Source organism: Podarcis pityusensis (genome assembly GCF_964106645.2).
Source record: "Podarcis pityusensis genome assembly, chromosome: 8".
Taxonomy (NCBI): Eukaryota; Metazoa; Chordata; class Lepidosauria; order Squamata; family Lacertidae; genus Podarcis; species Podarcis pityusensis.
The window spans coordinates 4800233-4820578 of NC_138033.1; the positions used below are offsets into that span (position 1 = coordinate 4800233).

At 51.1% G+C, this 20346-nt stretch overlaps 1 protein-coding gene across 1 annotated transcript; it reads right to left on the reverse strand.

Moving 5' to 3' along the window:
• Positions 1-4028: 4028 nt before the first annotated feature.
• RAB4B (RAB4B, member RAS oncogene family) lies at positions 4029-19978 on the reverse strand. The gene is made up of 8 exons (XM_081019382.1): positions 19805-19978; positions 14912-14992; positions 13872-13986; positions 13132-13194; positions 12285-12439; positions 10711-10806; positions 7290-7443; positions 4029-6281 (listed from the first exon to the last, which is right to left on the reverse strand). Exons 1-7 carry the CDS (start codon positions 19818-19820, stop codon positions 7328-7330), a joined length of 642 nt encoding a protein of 213 aa, XP_080875508.1. The 5' UTR covers positions 19821-19978; the 3' UTR covers positions 4029-6281; positions 7290-7327.
• Between the last annotated feature and the right edge of the window lie 368 nt (positions 19979-20346).

The following is a 20346-nucleotide window of genomic DNA, read 5'->3' on the forward strand; positions in this document are numbered from 1 at the left end:
TTTTAAAGCAAGTTTCTAGATCATGGGTAGGCAAACTAAGGCCCAATCGCCTTCTCAATCCGGCCCGCGGACGGTCCGGGAATCAGCGTGTTTTAACATGAGTAGAATGTGTCCTTTTATTTAAAATGCATCTCTGGGTTATTTGTGGGGCATAGGAATTCGTTCATCCCCCCCATATAGATAGATAGATAGATAGATAGATAGATAGATAGATAGATAGATAGATAGATAGTCTGGCCCCCCACAAGATCTGAGGGACAGTGGACCAGCCCCCTGTTGAAAAAGTTTCCTGACCCTTGTAATCTAGATCTTACTGTCTGAATGGGAGGGCCAGTGTGGCACAGCAGTTAGCGTGGGGGACTAGGACCTGGGAGAGACCTGGGTTCGAATCCACACTTAGCCGTGGGGCTGTCACTGCAGTAAGGGAAGGAATAGGCAGCATCTGACAGGGGCCTAAGCAGAGTGGCTGCAACTTGTTATTCCTCACCACTGAGCCAAGATGAAACCAGTGGCTCTGTGTGACTCTCTAAGTTGGCGCTCATTCTCTCTGTTTCTGTCTCTTACACCCCACCGAGCCGAGCAAAAGGTGCCTGGCAAGCCAATGGGTGCAGGGGGGGGGGATTAACCCGTTGGCCAGGAAAGGCCTGCAGGAGGGCACCGGAGGGGCAATCTCTCTCTGCCAACTCTGCCCTCTCTCATGGGAATGTAAGCAGAACTTGCTGGATCAGGCCCAGAGCCCATCGAGTCCATCCTCCAGTTCTCACAGCGGCCAATCAGTGGTCCCAAAGGGAACCCCACAAACAGGATCCGAGTGAGAGAGCAACGCTCCCCACCCCCCAGTGCTTTCCAGCACCTGGGATTCAAAGAGTCGTCTTTCCATCCCCTTGCTGGGTTTTGCCCGTGCTTTTCTGAGCATTTCCCACTCTGCAATATCCTTTTTTCAGACAAGGCGATCAGAACTGGACAAATGCGACCGCAGCAGAGGTTTGTAAAACGGCATCGCGAGACGTCTCATCCCCGGGTTAGGATGAAGCAGGGAAGAGTTAGTTTGTGGCAGGCTACAACTCCCATGAAGGGATGCGGGTGGCGCTGTGGTCTAAACCACAGAACCTAGGGCTTGCTGATCGGAAGGTTGGTTCGAATCCCCACGACGGGGTGAGCTCCCGTTGCTCGGTCCCTGCTCCTGCCAACCTAGCAGTTCAGTTCAAAAGCACGTCAAAGTGCAAGTAGATAAATAGGTACCACTCTGGCGGGAAGGTAAACAGCGTTTCCGTGCGCTGCTCTGCTTCACCAGAAGCGGCTTAGTCCTGCTGGCCACATGACCCGGAAGCTGTACGCCGGCTCCCTCAGCCAATAAAGCGAGATGAGTGCCGCAACCCCAGAGTCGGTCACGACGGGAACTTTACCTTTACCACTCCCATGAGGCCGGATCTTTAGGGCTGATGGGAGACAGGAGCCCAAGAACATCGAGGGGGCATCATCTCGGTTACCCACCTGCGTGCCCCCCCCCCAATTCAGTCCATCCCTCTCACAGCTGAAGCCAGACTGTGAGCGCAGGGTGGGCAACATCAGCTGCCCTGGGGGTGTTGCTGGACTGCACACACGACCCTTCCCAGACCTCTGGCTGAGCTGACTGGCATCAGACTCCAGCAACATTGGGGGGCAGCACAGTCTTCCCCCACATCATCCCTGAATTTGGAAAAACATTGTGAATACGGTTGGTTTATTGCCCACATTCCCCCACCACCACCACCGAGATTCCAGTGTCTAATGCACACACACACACACACACACACACACACACACATATATAACCATAGAATCAGAGTTGGAAGAGACCACAAGGGCCATCGAGTCCAACCCCCTGCCAAGCAGGAAACACCATCAGAGCACTCCTGACATATGGTTGTCAAGCCTCTGCTTAAAGACCTCCAAAGAAGGAGACTCCACCACACTCCTTGGCAGCAAATTCCACTGTCGAACAGCTCTTACTGTCAGGAAGTTCTTCCTAATGTTTAGGTGGAATCTTCTTTCTTGTAGTTTGGATCCATTGCTCCGTGTCCGCTTCTCTGGAGCAGCAGAAAACAACCTTTCTCCCTCCTCTAGGTGACATCCTTTTATATATTTGAACATGGCTATCATATCACCCCTTAACCTCCTCTTCTCCAGGCTAAACATGCCCAGCTCCCTTAGCCGTTCCTCATAAGGCATCGTTTCCAGGCCTTTGACCATTTTGGTTGCCCTCCTCTGGACACGTTCCAGTTTGTCAGTGTCCTTCTTGAACTGTGGTGCCCAGAACTGGACACAGTACTCCAGGTGAGGTCTGACCAGAGCAGAATACAGTGGCACTATTACTTCCCTTGATCTAGATGCTATACTCCTAACTCCTTAGCTATACTCCTAACTGGTCAGAAACCAGGTCAGTGGCAGTGGGGTTGCAAGAACCTGCGGCCCTGAACATTGGAATTCATTGGGGCTGCCAGTTAGCAACACATGGAAATTCACAGGACCCCCATCCTTGGCACAGATGAGCAGACCCCCTCGGAAGATGGTGGACGGTCCTTCGTTGGAGGTTTCTAAGCAGAGGTTGGGTGGCCGTCTCTCAATGATCCTTTCGCTGTGACTGCTGCATTGCCAGGGGCTGGACTGGATGACCCTCAGGGGCCCCTCCCAACTCTGCCGGTTCTACAGTTCTGATGATTTCCAAGCTGCCAAGCGTTATAATATCACGTGCAGAGATGCAATTACAATCTACATATATAGATTGTATATGTAGGACAGCCTAGGACCCTCGTACCTACGGGACCGCCTCTCCCGGTATGCCCCACGGAGAGCCTCAAGGTCCATAAATAGCAACACCCTAGAGGTCCCGGGCCCTAAGGATGTTAGATTGGCTTCAACCAGAGGCAGGGCCTTTTCAACACTGGCTCCACCCTGGTGGAACGCTCTGTCTCATGAGACCAGGGCCCTGCAGGATCTGATTTCTTTCCGCAGGGCCTGTAAGATAAGACAGAGTTGTTCCGCCTGGCCTTTGGCTTGGAGCCAATTTGATTCCCTCCCCCTCTTTTTTCTTTTTCCTTTCTCCTACTGTGATGAGGCTGCATTTTAATATTTTAATGTTTCAATAGTTTAATCTTGTTTTTAAGTTGTATTCATTCAACTTGTTTTTATTTTTGCTTGTTAGCCTTGGCTGGGGAGGGTGGGGTATAAATAAAATTATTATTATTATTATTATTATTATATAATCTTCAGAATGTAACTAAATCTCTCACATTTCCTCTCCAACCAGAAGGAACGTGATGGGAGACTGGTGTCTAATCAGACTGGACTTGGGAGGCACGGCTGCTATTGGGGACCCGGGATGGTCCTCTCAGTGGTGCCTGCATCCCGTCACCATGGAAACCACTTCATTCTCTTCTCCCCTCCCTCCCCCCCAAACAAACAAACCTTCCCAGGAACTGCTGAGGCTTAGAGAAAACCAAGTCATTTAAGTCAGGGAAAATCTTGCCCACTCCTTCCTGGAGGTTTTAGGAGGGAGGCAGGAGAGCGTTCCCAAATTGAAGATGCTCTCTTATTCCTCAAGCTTTAACTTTGGGCCGTATCGACTCGATGGCCGGCTCCATTGGCCTTTCGCCACCAGCCTACGCAAAGAGCTTAGAGCCGTGGCAGGAAAACCGCTGTGCAAATATCAGGATGCTCTGGGCTGGGGAGTGTGTGAGCCTGGAAAGGGCTGGAGGGATGTAACTGGGAGCTTAATCCCTCCCAGACAACCTTGTTTCCTAAGATGCAGCCTTGGGTAGCTGCAGTTCTCAGTAATAATCATAGTAATATATTTATGCCCTACCCATCTGGCTGGGTTCTTAGGTTTTTGCCTGGCCACCCATGTTTCCTGCTTTTACTTTGTACACTGTGGAAATTCTTTCTCCTTAACTCTGTCTGGCTCTTTTGCTGCTTGGCTAGCAAATGCACACACAAACAAACACACGCATTCATGAATGAATGAAAGAAAGGCACCACCAGTCTCCAACTTTGGAAAAAGAAAACAAAACGAAAGAACATTTTATGTAGGAGAAATCAAGTTTCACAGCCTTAAAACTGGAGGGAATGTTTGCAACTGGAGAGAGAGAGAAATCAACCAGCACATCTGGGCCATAAACTCTTTCTCGTAACCGTTGATTGATAAAAGGAGCCCCTCCACTCCCAGAAACACCCCCTTCCCTGCCCACCTCGGGGCAAATCGCCAGGGAGGGCTACCTGGAATCGGAGACAGAGCGAGAGAGAGTGTGTGGAAGCATTTGGGGATGGGGCCAGAAAGAGGACAGGACCCCCAGGAGGCAACGGGGCCCCCCCCCGACACAGAAGTAATAAATAACAGAGTTAAGCAGTATACCTTTTGGGGGCGGGTATTTAAAAAAGGCAAAAGAAAATTCTAACCAGTTCTCTCTCACTGGCACACCCTCCCCCCCGCCCACCTTCTCCCCTCTTGGGAATTTTTTGAAGGAGTTGCTCAGCTGATGGAGGGGATGTGGAAGGGGGGGTGTCTCTCAAAGCGCCTCTGATACTCCAGCAACGGCTCCCCGACCCATGTCAGGTATCTGTAAAGCAAGGCAAGGCAGAGGGAGGGGGGACGGAACTCCAGCCATGCCCAGAGGCAAGGCCTGTGCACAGGCCCCAGACCCGGCTCCCCTGTTCTCATGCTGGGTTTGGGCTTGGTTTGGTTGAAGGCTGGCCGCGCTGGTGCCTGGGGGCTGCCATGACACCCCAGGATGTTCAGAGAAAGACTCTCTGGAGCAGTGGAGAGATGGGAAGCCATAAGAAAAGGTCTTCTGAGAAAGGATCCCTCTTGAAGTGAGCTACCACAAGACACTACAAAGGAGAGAGGATTGGGGTGGGGGGCGGAGATACCCGGCTCTTAGACCTTCTTGCAAAAGACGACAGACACCCGCCCTCCCCAAAGCACTTTTCCAGAGCAAATCCCACTTGAGACTCGGATGGGAAGTTCTGCTGGGTTTAGGGGACGAGAGCTTGGAAAGTGGGTTTATTTCTGAAGCAGCAAGAAGGGGGCTCTGCTGGAGGGGCGACCCAAATAACTCAGAGTCGAAGGGGGGAGGGCTGCTAGAGAGGAATGGGGCTTGCCTTAAGCTCCCGGGCCAGAAAATCTCGCAAGCATTTCGCAGCGGTGCCTGGTCACCGGTTTTGAAGCACGGGAGCCTCTCGCGACACTCACAGGCGACAACCCAAAGGGAGGGTCGTAACAGCAGCAAGGGGAAGGGGCGCGCACACACACATACACACACACACACGACTGGCCTCCCATCGCAACAGGGGGAGGGTTGATCCTGAACACATAAGCTATGGCTCATTCTCTGCAGATGTGGACTCTTCGCTCAGACCGACGGAGGGCGTCCGGCGGAGAGAGCGACGCTTGTGCAAAACACACACACAAACACACATCCCCAAGGAAGGACATTTCTCACGCGCAAAGTGATGGGGACACGGGGGTTGTGCATTCAAGCCTGCCCCCCCCCTTGCCCCAGAGGGAGGAGAGCGGGCGAGGGGAGGGCCTGCAAAGGAATCCATGGCTTTGGGAGAAACAGAAGGCTCCCCTTCCAACGGGCACAAAGCAATACACACCCACGGACGTGCAAATTCTAGCTGGGTCCCACCTCGGAATGGGAGCCCTATAGAGGCTGCTCAGGAAGAGGGTCTGTCTGGGTTGGCTCCCCAGGCAGAATATTCCTATGAGGGAACCGCAGAGAGGGCGGCCCCCGCTCTGCCCCGTCAAAACGCCTCCAACCAGGCCGAATTCTCCTCAAAAGGGTGAAGGGGGTTAAAATTCACTTGAAGGGAGGTGCTTGGGGGAAAGGCAAGTTAAATATCTCCATAGTGACACCAACACCCCCCTTCTCGGACTCTTTTGTGGATCTCCTCCTTCTCCTGCCGTCGCTGTCAGCACAGAGCCCACTGACCTCAAAGCCACCAAGAGTCACAGGGTGGCCAGGAGGAGTGAGGGGCTCTCGGCCGGTGCCAGGGAAAAGCAGCCGACCGGCGCCAGAGTCTCCTGTACGTTGCCCGTCTGGTAGCAACGCTCCTGCAAAGCTTCTTTCCGGGGAGGGAGACGAGGAGGAAGGAGGCAGCAGCAGCAGCGCAGAGATGGAGGGCGAAGGCTTGGGAGAGCGAGGAGGCCAACGGGGCAGGTTGTCCCGGGAAGAAGAGGAGGAGGCGGTGGTGGCGGCAGTGCTTCGTACGGCCCTGGATCCAAAGCAGGCAGAGTCCCAGCACTGAGAGACAAGAAAGGAGGGGAGGGAAGAAGAAGCAGCTCAGGGAACGGCAGCGCCGGGAAGGCAACTCCTCTTCCCATGATTCACTCCAGTGCCTGGCTGCTAAGTCGCTTGCCTCAGTTTCCTCTCTGCAGGTAACAGGTGCCTCGTTAACATAGTTAATACCTAAAGGAGCATCTCCATCCCCATCATTCTGCCCAGACACAGAGGTCCAGCGCCGAGGGCCTTCTGATGGTTCCCTCGCTACGAGAAGCCAAGTTACAGGGAACCAGGCAGAGGGCCTTCTCGGTAGTGGCACCTGCCCTGTGGAACGCCCTCCCTTCAGATGTCAAAGAGAAAAATAACAACCAAACTTTTAGAAGACATCTGAAGGCAGCCCTGTTTAGGGAAGCTTTTAATGTTTAATAGGTTATTGTATTTTAGTGTTTTGTTGGAAGCCACCCAGAGTGGTTGGGGAAACCCAGCCAGATGGGTGGGGTATAAATAATAAATTATTATTATTATCATTATTATTATATAGGGACACAAGAAGAGCCCCGCTGGATCAGGCCAAAGGGGCGCCACGTAGTCTAGCATCTGGCTCTCACTGTGGCCAAATACCCCCAAGAGCCTAGGAATGGCGATAGACTGCCTCTGGGCCTGGAGGTTCCACAAGGACCGAACAAGAGCTGGAATGCAGGATCAGGCTAGTGGCCCGTCTAGTCCGGCATCCAGTTCTCACAGAGGCTAACCAGATGCCCCCAATCCCGCAAGCAGGATCCGAGCACAAGCGCCCTCTCCCTTCTCTTGCGGTTTCCAGCTACTGGAAGAATAGCTACCTCCAACTATGGAGGAACAGAAGAGCCATCAATAGCCCTCTCCTCCTCCAGGAACTTGCCCCCTCCTCTTTTCAAGCCATCAAGGTAAGTTGACCTTTATTTCCTCCTGTGAGAGTGAGCACTCCACCCCCACCCTGGACAGGAGCCTCTGCAGTGGGGCTTCCTCCACAGCCCCCCCCCCCCAGCTGACCTTGCAAGGCAGTTTCCAGGCATGCTCCGACGCCGGCTCTAACAGTTGCATTGCTGCCGGGTCTGTGTTTGGGTCCCTCGCGGTTGCCGCAGCTGTCGTAGGGAGGCGTCCCCGTACTGGATGCCGGAGCCCATCCTCTCCGGGTCAAGTTCACCTGGCGGGGGGGGGGGGAGAAAAAGGCAAGAGTCACCGGGGCGATTCGGGGTCAGGCTGTAGCAACTGCCCTTCCGCAGCCAGACCATTCCTGATTCCCAAGCGCTGCTCCCCAGCCCTCCCCAGACAATACTTTTTTGCACTTCCAGAGCAGGCAGGAAGCCAAAGGACAGGCTTCTCTCCGAACTGAAAGGCTGCTCACCAAAGGCCCTGGTTGTCCGGCAGAGACGGGACAAAAGAAAGCCAGGCACGCCCCGTCTGCGCCGTGGCTGGCAAACGGAATCCAAACCCTGTCTCTGCAGGGCCACTCCTATCTTAAGCTCGAAAAAACCCCAAAAGTCTATTGGGATATTCCGTTCCACCTTAAGGAACAGGCACGACTGTTGTGTGTCACATGCCTGTTTACACTCCAGCACAGCTTGCTGGGAACTTCCATGTGTGTATAGCTTTTGCTTTAGCCGTTTTGCTTTGGACACGAAGGAGAGCAGACATGTTTCCTTTTTCCCCGATGTACGCTGAATGAACTGCTTGTAAATATGCCCACACAGCCTCTCTTGCCACTTCTGAAGCTCAGGTCACAGATTCATGCTGCACAAAGGACTGGAGTTTGCCCGGCACACCGGCCGGTGGGCTGGTGTCAGCTGGGGGCCTGCCAATTGCCCCCGTTTCCTTGGTTGCGTGCCAACAAAGTCTGCTTTAGTAAAGCGGCAATTCCTGCAATCCAGGGGGCTGGACTAGATGACCCCTGGGGTCCCTTCCAATGCTCCCATTCTCTGATTCTAAGCAGCCTGGAAGCCCTGCAGCGGAGCTGCTTTGCTTCCAGTCTGACGGAGTTCGGTCCTGATAAAACTCCTCCTACGGCATCACCGGTTCTCGGCTCTATGTGCCTCAAGGAAGCACTTTCCATGTCTGTGTTGGGCAGGATCCCTGCACACTCGGCCAGAGAGCCAGCATGGTGTGGTGGTTAAGAGCGGTGGACTCGTAATCTGGGGAACCGGGTTCGCGTCTCCACTCCTCCACTTGCAGCTGCTGGGTGACCTTGGGCTAGTCACACTTCTCTGAAGTCTCTCGGCCCCACTCACCTCACAGTGTTTGTTGTGGGGGAGGGAGGGAAAGGAGAATGTTAGCCGCTTTGAGACTCCTTCGGGTAGTGACAAAGCGGGATATCAAATCCAAACTCCTCCTCCTCTTCTTCTTCGGCAGCACAGGCAGAGAGAGGCCAGCCTTCTCTGCGCCTTCTGGCACCCAACTCTCCCTGCAGCTGCAGGAGAAGACCTGTCAAGAGCGACCAAGCAGTCCTCCTGCCCCTCCTCTCAAAGGAATCCCCAACTATGCACTTGTGGGGACCCTGAAAGGCAGCCTGGAAGCATCAGGCCCCCAGCCCCATCTCCAGGGGCCCCAAAGGCCTTATGAATACAAGCTACAGTGGCGCTCTAACGCCGCCCTTGATGTTCCATCCAAGGTGAACCCCAGTGAAATTATTTTGCATCTATGGCAGATCTTGCAAGAAATTAGTACCAACGTAGCAGGGAAAGGGATTTTGGACATTCCGTCAGATAGCTAGAATTGAATTTGGCATGCAGTTCTGCAAACAAACAGCTAGTACAACCCTAAAATAAAATTTGGAGCCTAACGTGGTGCCTAAATGTCTTAACTGGATATATGAAACAGTAAAGCCTTGCCGGAGGTGTGAAGTGGCAAATTCTGAGATACAACGTACATTCTGGATGTGTCCCCAAAATCAGGAAATTCTGGGAAGATGTTGCAGTGGAAATGGAAGCAATAACTGGCTATGCTCTACACGGATGCTTGAATTTTCCTATTTCAGTATATTAAAGGAACTGTGCAGGAAGAGGACAGGGAACTAACCCAAGGTCTGTCAGAATTATTATTTGATAGAATTGGGGAGGATATGTCAACACCAGCCATGAGAGAACAGGGGAACTAAAATCTGGGACACAGCATGCACTGTGAAGCTCACACAGATGGTGAGAAGCAGAGAGGGCAGGAAAAAAGATGATTTCTTAATTAAGAAATGGAGCCTTTTCATGATGCACTGAAGAATTTGTGTTTCTTAGAACCTTGCAATATTAATTTATTGTGTTCAATTTTGGTAGGGGAATTCTGTCCTATATGTTTAGCTCTCGAGAGATATGCCTTTCTGTTAAAGCAAAGAATGGGGGGGGCAGTTAAACGACTTCCTCAAAACCCCAAGTCCCCACCACAGCCTCTAACTAAGGCCAGGATAATGACCATTGACACAGGCACCATACATGGGTTTGCTGAGGCCAGGTGTTCCCAAAACCCATCCTCGGGAAGGGTGAAGGACAAGGGTATGCATAGTTTTATTGTTCTTTGGGTGGCGGGTACTTAAGAGTAAAACTTAAGGGTAAAGGGACCCCTGACCATTAGGTCCAGTCGTGGCAGACTCTGGGGTTGCGGCGCTCATCTCGCTTTATTGGCCGAGGGAGCTGGCGTACAGCTTCCAGGTCATGTGGCCTCCATGACTAAGCCGCTTCTGGCAAACCAGAGCAGCGCACGGAAACGCCGTTTACCTTCCCACCAGAGCAGTACCTATTTATCTACTTGCACTTTGACGTGCTTTCGAACTGCAAGGTTGGCAGGAGCAGGGACTGAGCAACAGGAGCTCACCCCGTCGCGGGGATTCGAACCGCCGACCTTCTGCTTGGCAAGCCCTAGGCTCTGTGGTTTAGACCACAGTACCACCCGCGTCCCTTACGGTGCCTGGGACTAAATCTGATAAGCGGAGCAAGTTGATGAACTTGGGTAACCTCAGTATCACCCTCCTTCTTTGCGACATGTTGATGATATACCAGTGATGTATCAATGCTGCTTCTGGAAAGGTATTATAGGAAGGGGGGAAAGGTCTTAAAAGAGCTTGTTCGGGGTTCTTACTCTGTGTGGGAACCTGCTGCACAACAATAAAGATGGTGGTCTACTGACTGCTGTTTTGCTTCAAATTACTTGGCTGGAACTTCCTTCTTTTACTAACCACGTAAGACCTGCGGGGTACTTGCACCTCGATGAGCAGGCCTGTTGAGTAGGCTCTCACCCTAGAATTTTTATGTAACACTTTCTATTTTTCTTTTACGTGACATTTGCTATCGTACTTTGTTATGTTATAAATAAAATACACGCTAATAATAATTTTAAAAATAACCGAAGGGAGAGAGAGAAAATGAACCCCTTGGAAGTCACAGCCATTTTCGCCCAAAGTCGGGTTGGGAAAGGAAATCAACCCAGGTACCTGATTCAATTTTGTTCAGTATGGTCCTTGCACATTTCAAGAAAGCTTCCTCCACATTCTCCCCGGTCAAGGCGCTGGTCTCGAGAAACATTAACTCTGCCAGGTTAAAGAAAAACAGACACAGGATAAAGATTATAAATTTGGCCCAGCCTTGGAAGATGAAGCAAAGAGGGTGCGAGGAAGCAGCCCCTCCTCCTCCCAAATCCGGGGGGAGGGGGGCATTTCCCAGGGAGAATGAGAGCAAAAAAACAGGGCTTTTAAAAAAAACTGCATTAAAAACTCCAGGTCTCCCGGACTCAAGTCTTCCCCCACCCTCTGCCTCCATGTCTCAAGAGTTAGCCACTGCAGAAGGCGTCACAAAATGCCGTTACTCATTAACAAGCTGAGAGGGCGCAGGAATCTAGGCTGAGCTCCCTTCTGCAAGCCCAGAGAGGGGCAGCCCCAAAGCCACCCTGCAGCGGCACTTCAGCAGCCCCTTGCCAGGCACAGCTCAGCCGTCCTTGGTGGTGCCACCACAAAGGCGGCACAGGAAGGAAGCACAGCAGCAGCACCTCAGCAAGGTATGCCCTGATCAAGCGGCTGCAACAGCCAACTGCGGGTGAGGAGGGGAAGGGGAGGAAGGGAAGGGAAGGAGCCACTTGCGAGCTAAGAGCAAGAGAAGAGTCTGCTGGATCAGGCTAATGGCTCATCTGGTCCGGCACCCTGCTCTCACGGTGGCCAAATATCCCTAAAGAATCCAGATAGACTGCCTCTGGACCTGGAGGTTCCATAAGAACCGAACAAGAGCCTGGCTGCTGTATCGGGCCAAGGGCTCATCTAGTCCGGCATCCTTTTCTCGCACTGACGTAATGATACGATATGATACTCTTTATTGTCATTGTCCCATACAGAACAACAAAATTGAAAAAAGAAATCTACATAAGACATTCAAAACCAACAAGCCTGCTATCCCAGCTATCCCAACCTGGTTAGCTCCCTATAAACTCTTGATAGCCCATTTTTAAAATACAATATACCCCCATAGAGACTCCTTTTACTGCGTTTAAAACCAAAATCGCATTTTGACAGAAACTGTTTCTCAGGCGGCTAGTCCTAGTCTTTATAACCCTGTACCATCTTCCAGAAGGCAGAAGCTGAAAGAGATCATTTCCAGGGTGTGCACTATCCTGCGCTATCTCTGCAGCTTTTTTATGGCACCTGGAAGCATAGATTTGATCCAAGGTGGGAAGAGTGCACCCAATTATTCTCTCCGCAGTCTTTACAACCCTGGACAGAATTGTTTTCGCCCGGACCGTGCAGCCCCCAAACCACACACACAGACCATAGGTTAATACACTCTCAACAGTACAATTGGAAAATGCCATTAGCAGGTCCTTTGAGAGACTGTTCCAATGGGAAGCCCGCAATCAGGATTCGAACACAAGCCCTCTCCTGCGGTTTCCAGAAACTGGGATTCAGAAGCATGGCTGTCTCTGCCCACAGAGGACAGAGCAGAGGCATCGACAGGCTTCTCCCTCCATGGGTGTGTTGATTATGCCCCTCCCCAGCAAACCACCCCCCCTTGCATATGTTACCGTTCTCCTGAGCAAAACGAGATGCTTCCAGAAAAGTGACTTCCCGGTCGGCATCCAGGTCCTTCTTGTTGCCGCAGAGAATAATGACTATGTTGGGGCTGGCCAGAGTCCGGGCGTCCGTCAGCCAGTTGGTCAAGGCATTGTACGTCTCTCTGCTGCAATACGGGACCAAAATTGGGTGGGGGGGAGAGAGAGAAGCGCACCCATCAGGCAGGCAGGAGGAAAAAGAGAGTGCCGAGTGGTTAGTGCGTCGGACTAGGGCCTGGCAGAGCTATTCCACCTGGCTTTCAATTTGAACTTAGCCTGATCTTTTATTCCCCTTCCTTCCTTCCCTCCCTCTCCCCTTTTTATGAAGATTACCCGCTCTGGGATGCCACAGCTAATTCTCCCCTGGTCTCCTCGCTGGCCCAAGTAGGACTAATTTAGCCAGCTAGCCCTGGTGATCATCGAATGTTTATTGGATGGATTTCCCCCCTAAACTGATTTTTGAATTCTGAATTCATTGTTATTCACATTTTATACTGTATTTTATGTTATTATTATTTTTGTTGCATCAATTAAGTGTTTTAAATTTGTTCTTAGCTGCCCTGAGCCCAGTTTTCTGAACCGGGAAAGGCGAGGTATAAATAAAAATGTATTATTAATTATTATTATTATTATTATTATTATTATTATTATTATTATTTCGGGGGGAACCGTGGGCCAGCCACTGTTGCTCTCAGCGTCTCCTACCAATGCACAGGGTTGCTCTGGGGATTAAATGAGGACTAGGACCTGTGAGAGACTAGGACCTGCAGGTTGGGGGGGGAGGAGACGGTCAGGAAGGAAGGCAACTGCAGAGACATACCTGGTGATGTCGTAGACCAGGAGCGCCCCAGCTGCGCCCCGGTAATAACTTCTCGTTACCGACCTAGAGAAGAGAGAAAGAAGTTGAAGGTCTCGGATGGGGCTGAAAAGCGACAGGATGCAGACACGCGCTTTTTAGGCAGTGATTTTGTAGCGACTTCCAGGGGGGCAGGGAGATGCTTGCTTCTGAGCAAAAACGCACAGGGCTGTTCAGATAGAAGCCCACAGAAGCCGCCTCTCAAGAAACAGGGGCTCCCCCTGCCCACCCCCAACCACTGCTCATCCATACAGGTCTTGAGCTTCTATTCAAAGCGGGTGGGCTTCGTATCCTGCACTCAGGGTTCGCCAGCTCCAGCCCCTTTTGACAAAGGTGGCTTGACCCCTGGACCTCTGGCAACTTCCAGACTGGATCACTGCAGTTCACTCTACATGGGGCTGCCCTTGAAGACTACAAAACTTCAGCAGTTCCAAAATGCAACGGCCAGATGTTTTTTGCGTTTTAATATTTTGTTGGAAGCTGCCCAGAGTGGCTGGAGCAACCCAGTCAGATGGGTGGCATATAAATAATAAAATTATTACTATTAATATTAGTGGTGTGGCAAAGAGAGCAATACCACCGGTCTTTGGCAGATTGGTGATCATGCAGCTTCATAAGCAATGGGGGTGAAAACCCTGCGATGCACACTTGGGTATTTCAAATAAATTCCCAGAAATATGGACACTGAGGATCCTGCTCCTTACCTAAAGCGCTCTTGCCCAGCCGTGTCCCAGATCTGGAGCTTGACTGTTTTGCCACCAACGTTCACAACCTTTGATCCAAATTCCACCCCTATTGTGTGGTTGGAATCTTGCTTGACTGTAAAAGTGCAGAGAGAAGGGGGTGCGGAATGAGCAACGGGCAGGAAGGCGCAGCCACAGGAAGACCTAAGAACTTCATAAAACTTCTAGCATGTCACGTAAAACACTGCAATTCCGATGTTACCTGTCCCCAAACCCTGGAGAGAACGGTGCCTGCCTCTCCTCTTTCAGCTGAACAGATTTGGGGCAGAGGGGACAGCCGAAAAGGCGGCTCATGTGGTCAGGGTGAAGGAAAAAAGAGATGTCAGATTCAGGTAAAGGGCACAAGGCTGGCGATGGGAGGAAAGAGGCCTCTAGGTTGCTCCTCTGCAGCCTTTTGCAACACAGGAAGGAAATGGCGGAGATCTTTACCTTCCATCTCTGACTCACTCTGTTCACATCTTTTAGCCAGCCTTAAGTGCTCGGCAGCTACAAACAGCCTTGTCAACATGACGTTTTTCATCTCTGTGCATGGCCTTGCATCAATCTGCCTTGCGCTCCGATAAAATGCAGGGCAATAATAAAAAAACAGAGTGGTGTTTTTCTGAGAAGATTTACAGCCACCATCTCCTGTTATTCAGGCACTTTCTATCATATCCTTTAAAAATCTCATTACCGGTTGCTAGAAACAGCAGGAGGGGAGAGGGCTGCTTTTGACCTGCTCGGATCCTGCCTGCTGGTTCCCAAAAGAGGCATGTGGTTGGTCCCTGTGAGAAGAGGAGGCTGGACAAGATGAGCCATTAACCTGACCTAGAAGGTTCTTTTTATGTTCTCAGGTGTTCTTCCAGTGTGCATTTCTAACCCTGGCTTTCTTATTTCTGTCATTTTAATTTGGCTTTCAAAGTTGTTTTTGTTATACCGGCTTTTTGTTTCCAACTCCTTGCAAACTGGCACACGCCTAGAAAGGTGGAATGCAAAGGCGGCAACACACAAAATAAACTTACATTTGTTCTCTATGAACTGGTGGAGGAGGCAAGACTTCCCTGTTCCGGCACTTCCGATCACCAGGAATTTGAAGAGGAAATCTGGAAGGAGAACGAGAGTGAGAGTGGCCTGGCAATAACAGGCTCAAAAATGAATGTAGGTTGGGAGAGACCTGGCCAGGAGGCTTAGGAGACTAGTGGTGTCCCTGTACTAGCAAAGAAGACCAAGGTAGTTCGTAGGCAAAATGGCAGGACACCAACCCTCCTCCTCTCACACAATAGCAGAGGCATCCCACGTCCAGTGATACACAGACCATCGCATGGTAGCCACAAAACCAGTCAGGAATTCACAGGCCCCATTTGTGAGGTCAGGAGTCTATTTTGTCTCACCCTGCAACCACTTGACTTCACAGGCACTCCCAGGAAAAATCAACACCATCACTGCTTAAGATAAGAGCTGCTAGCCCCAGCCCAAGATTAACTCTCCCCTTTTGCCTTCCTCCTGTGTTTACTAGGAAAATATTTTGGGAGCTGATGTTGCACAGCTGTCGGAGGTGAGGCAGTGGCCAGAATAGAGGAAAACGTTGTCGTCTCCAGCTGGGCCGCAAAGAACATTCAGCTCCATCTGACAGGCATGACTGAGAAGAGTGGCAGAACTCAACACTTCTTGCAGAGTTTCCTTTCAATGTTCTTGCATTTTTCCTTTCAATGGTCCTCAGCCAATGTCTTTATACGCCTCCTCTGCATCCAACCGCCTTCTTGCACCGTGGGCACCACAGTCCTCTTACACTCGTGAACGCCAGCAGCTGGGACTTGGGGCGTTCTTGCTGAAAAAAGCAGGGCAAACTTGGAAGCACTGAAGAACTCCTGCCCTGTTTTTGCTGTGGGAGAACTGACACAACTGCAGCTCTGCAATCTGAAGGGGCTCAGAATTCTTGCTCCAAGTTCCATATCAGTTTCTGAAGCTCCTATCAACTACATCGTATTTCCATTCGCGCACCAGTCCCTGAAGGATTCAGTAGCGGCGCTCTGGGGCAGCTTTCACAAGCAGCAATTAAGTTATTTGTCGTTCCGGCACCTGCACAATTCGAACACCCTGCCCCACATCATGCAGAGGCAGCGATTACGAACATCAGTGCACACTTATAGATGCCACACCCACTGTTTCCCACCCAGACACCAGGCAAGGGGGGCTCAGGTATGAAAAGGCAAACACAGCAAACAGCATTTTCACAGCTGGGTCTGTCGATAGAACCTCTTCAGGGCAGAAACCCCCCATGGATGGGGAGGGAGGGACCCCCTCCCACACATTTAAAAGGACTGTTTTGTACAGCCCTCAACTGGTTTTTATTTGTTCATTTAAGGGTTACAACACTAAGAGGTATTTTTAGCACTGGCTTCCCAAGGAAGGGTTATGAATTCCCTTCCCAAGGAAGTCCCAAGGAAGACAGTTATGAATTAAAGCTACTATTTATAAGGCCTGGAAACGATGCCTTATGAGGAACGGCTAAGGGAGCTGGGCATGTTTAGCCTGGAGAAGAGGAGGTTAAGGGGTGATATGATAGCCATGTTCAAATATATAAAAAGATGTCACATAGAGGAGGGAGAAAGGTTGTTTTCTGCTGCTCCAGAGAAGCGGACACGGAGCAATGGATCCAAACTACAAGAAAGAAGATTCCACCTAAACATTAGGAAGAACTTCCTGACAGTGAGAGCTGTTCGACAGTGGAATTTGCTGCCAAGGAGTGTGGTGGAGTCTCCTTCTTTGGAGGTCTTTAAGCAGAGGCTTGACAACCATATGTCAGGAGTGCTCTGATGGTGTTTCCTGCTTGGCAGGGGGTTGGACTCGATGGCCCTTGTGGTCTCTTCCAACTCTATGATTCTATGATTATCTGTGTAGCCAAAGCCATCACAAAACAAAATACATAAAACAGAATAAAATATGTTATACAGGTAAAATAATTGTTAAAAGCACACATTTGGTCAGATAAGAGTTTGCTCCCTTGAAGAATTTAACTTATAATTCCCACAAACTTTTCTCCTTAAAATTGCCACTCCAAAGGCAAAACAGGCCACATTTTCAGGGGTGTAGGGGGACCTGTTCCCGAATAAAATGTTAACCAGATACCCAATCGATCTCTCGACTCTAGGCAGGTGGAGCCCTAGAATTGTAGAGCTGTAGAGTTGGAAGGGACCCCAAGGGCCATCTAGTCCAACCCCCTGCAAGGCAGGAAGCACGCAGCTAAAGAATCCCCAACAGATGGCCATTTAGAAACTTCCAATGAAGGAGAATCCGCCACAGCCACCTTCCGAGGGAGACTGTTCCACTCTCCTGCCATCAAACACTGAATTAGTCAGGTCAGAAACTGTCATGAGTTAGTGTTTAAACGACACATAATCCCCAGTTCTTGGCCAGGGCATACATTCCTGCAGCATTCCCAGTTTCAGCCATGCACTGACCACTTTTGCAAAAAATAAAAGACATTCCCACTCCAATACCATTTACTTGGAGGAGCCAGGTGGGCAGATAACCCTATTGACTGCCATGGGGCATTTATGCTGCTGCTGGATCTTGCTCACCTGCCATGCAGGTAGTAAGGGTATCATAATTAGGGCTGTGATGTGGGCTGCCACTGCTTCTTTCCTCAACATGGTGGTTGTTTTTTCCAGGATGTGCGACTTCTGTGGGCTGATTTTACACGAAAACACGCAGGGAAGAAAAGGCACCTAAGCCTCCTTAATGGAACATAATGAGGGTCATTACTGGGGAGGTGAAGGATTTCAAATAGGAAAAGGGCATAATTACACCCTCAGCCACCTCTTCCCGCTTCCCTCAATTTAGGAGCGCAGGGGAGGCGAGGAGAGACAAATGTGCTCCGACCCGCCCAGCCGGCGTCACTTGGAGTTCTGTTCACAACAGAGTCATGTTCTGAGAACAGGAAAACAAAGACAGGCAGCGATTCTGCTGAGCTGCAATGCAAAAAAAAAAAAAAAAATTCACTTTTATAAAGGTGGGGGAAAGGGAATCGTAGAGTCAGAAGAAGCACCCAAAGGTCATCCATTCCAACCCCCTGCAATGCAGGTCCAACCTCTGCTTAAAAATCTCCAAGGAAGGAGAGTCCACCACCTCCCAAGGGTGTCCATTCCTCCGTTGAACGGCTCCCACTCTCAGGAAGTTCTTCCTAATGTTGAGTCGCAATCTTCTTTCTTATAACTCGATAATCCATTCTACCAAGTAGCAGAGAGCAAGCTTGCTCCTCCTTCCACGTAAAGGGAGTCTTGCTCAGGTTTGTTTCTTGGCTGTGACCTAGCCCCTCTTCTGGGTGCAAGACACTGGGCGACCTTCTTTGAAGAGGGTGGGAGGGAGGTGCAAAGGGAATCAATTTGGGGTGGCAGGTATGAAAAATGAAAAACTATCCTGCCAGGTTGACAAGGGAATCGGATGCAAGAATCTCTAAGCCAGCCTTAGGAAAACACAGGAAACTGCCTTGAACCGAGTCAGGCTCATTGGTCCATGGAGCTCAGTATGAGTTTGAGTTTGAATTTGATATCCCGCTTTATCACTACCCGAAGGAGTCTCAAAGCAGCTAACATTCTCCTTTCCCTTCCTGCCCCACAACAAACACTCTGTGAGGTGAGTGAGGCTGAGAGACTTCAGGGAAGTGTGACTAGCCCAAGGTCACCCAGCAGCTGCATGTGAAGGAGCGGAGATGCGAACCCGGTTCCCCAGATTACGAGTCCACCGCTCTTAACCACTGCACCACACTGGCTTTCTATTGTCTACACTGACTGGCAGCAGTGGCTCTCCAGCATTACAGGCAGGGAGTCCCTCTCAGCCCTGCCAGGGATTGAACCCAGGACCTTCTGCACGCAAAGCAGTTGCTCTGTACCACTGAGCTACGGCCCTTCATCGCCTACCTCAACCTGGCACCCCCCTTGATGCTTCGCCCTATAACTCCCATCAGGTCAGGCCACAACAGCTGTTGGCACCCACAACATCTGGCGGGCACCTGGGCCATGCAAGGCTGCCCTTGGACCTTGTTTCTCCTGCCCCCTTGAATAGTCTCCCCCAGAAGACCAAAGCCAAGCACTGCCAACGGTCTGCTTTAACCCCCAACATGCCCAAGATAAGCCCACCCCCCAAATATTCCTTATTGAATTCATATACCGCCCTCCGCCCAAAGCCCACAGAGCATTTTAGACTATGGAAATGCAAAATGTGTAACATTCATCTTATTTTTAAAAAAACACAATATTTCCCTCATGGATACCCGCCCCCCTGTCCTGGTAGAGATCCCAACAACTGCTCCAGCAATAATAATAATAATTTATTAGGTGCGTTTGCCTCTCTTTAACCACGGGGCGGTTGTCAGCACAGGAACACAAAACACATCGCAAAAGAAACAAAACTAAACCAATGACACCCACCTCGCCTTATCCCTAAGCTCAGAAGGACCCCCTCCCTCACAGAAAAAGCTCCCTTCCGCAGAAGGGAGGCCAAGACACCCCCCCCCCCAAAAAAAACACCACCCTCCGCACCTGCTGCACCCAAGACACCCCCCCATTAAAAACACGCCCAGGGGGCAAGCGGCGCCCTCCCCCACCCCATAAAAAGCCCTTTTGGGGTAGCACACGAGTGGGGGCTTCTCCACACACACACACCCCATCCTCACCACAAGACCCCACCCCCCACCCCAAAAAAACCATCACAATCTAAGTGATGATTTAAATATACTTATTTAGGGAAATGACAATGGGGACAATATCCGCCTTACACCCCCCCACTCCCAACTTCTCCCCCCCCTCAGGCCCCCCCCGGTCCTGCTGCCCCCTCAAGCCCCCTCCTTTGAAAGCCCCCACCTATTCAGGAAAGACCCCCCCCGACCCTCTTTCCTCTCTCCCTCGCCTCTTTACCGTAGGTCTCGGACATGGCTGGGCCGGCGGGGAGCTGAGGGGGAGGCGGCCCCTCCTCTCCTCCTTCCTCTCCTCTTCCTCCGCCTTCTTCTTCTTCCTCCTCTTCTTCTTCTTCCTCTCCTTCTTCCTGCCCGGAGCCTGGAAAGCGCTTCGCGCAATATGGCGGCGCCCAGCCGCTTCCGGGTTGTCGCGCTCTTATAGCGTCTTCCCCCTCCGGCGGAGCTTTATAGCGTCACGCAGCAACCGCGGGCGTCGAGCCCCGTCCGAGCCACGCCCCTTCTCTCCCCTTTCCCGCGCGCGGCTGGAGCGAGAGCGCCCCCTGGCGCCGCGGCGACCGAAGTGCAGTCCTGGGCGGATGGATGAATGAATGGCTGGCGCGGGCTCCTTCCGGTTTCGGCTTTTATTATCACCGTTTCATTTTGCAATGTGTTATAAAAGCGGGCGGAACCGTGATGACGACGGACAAAGTTTAAAATGTGGAAAACAAGAAAATATGTTTAAAGAAGATTGGAAAACGTTTATTGAATATATGGGGAGGATTG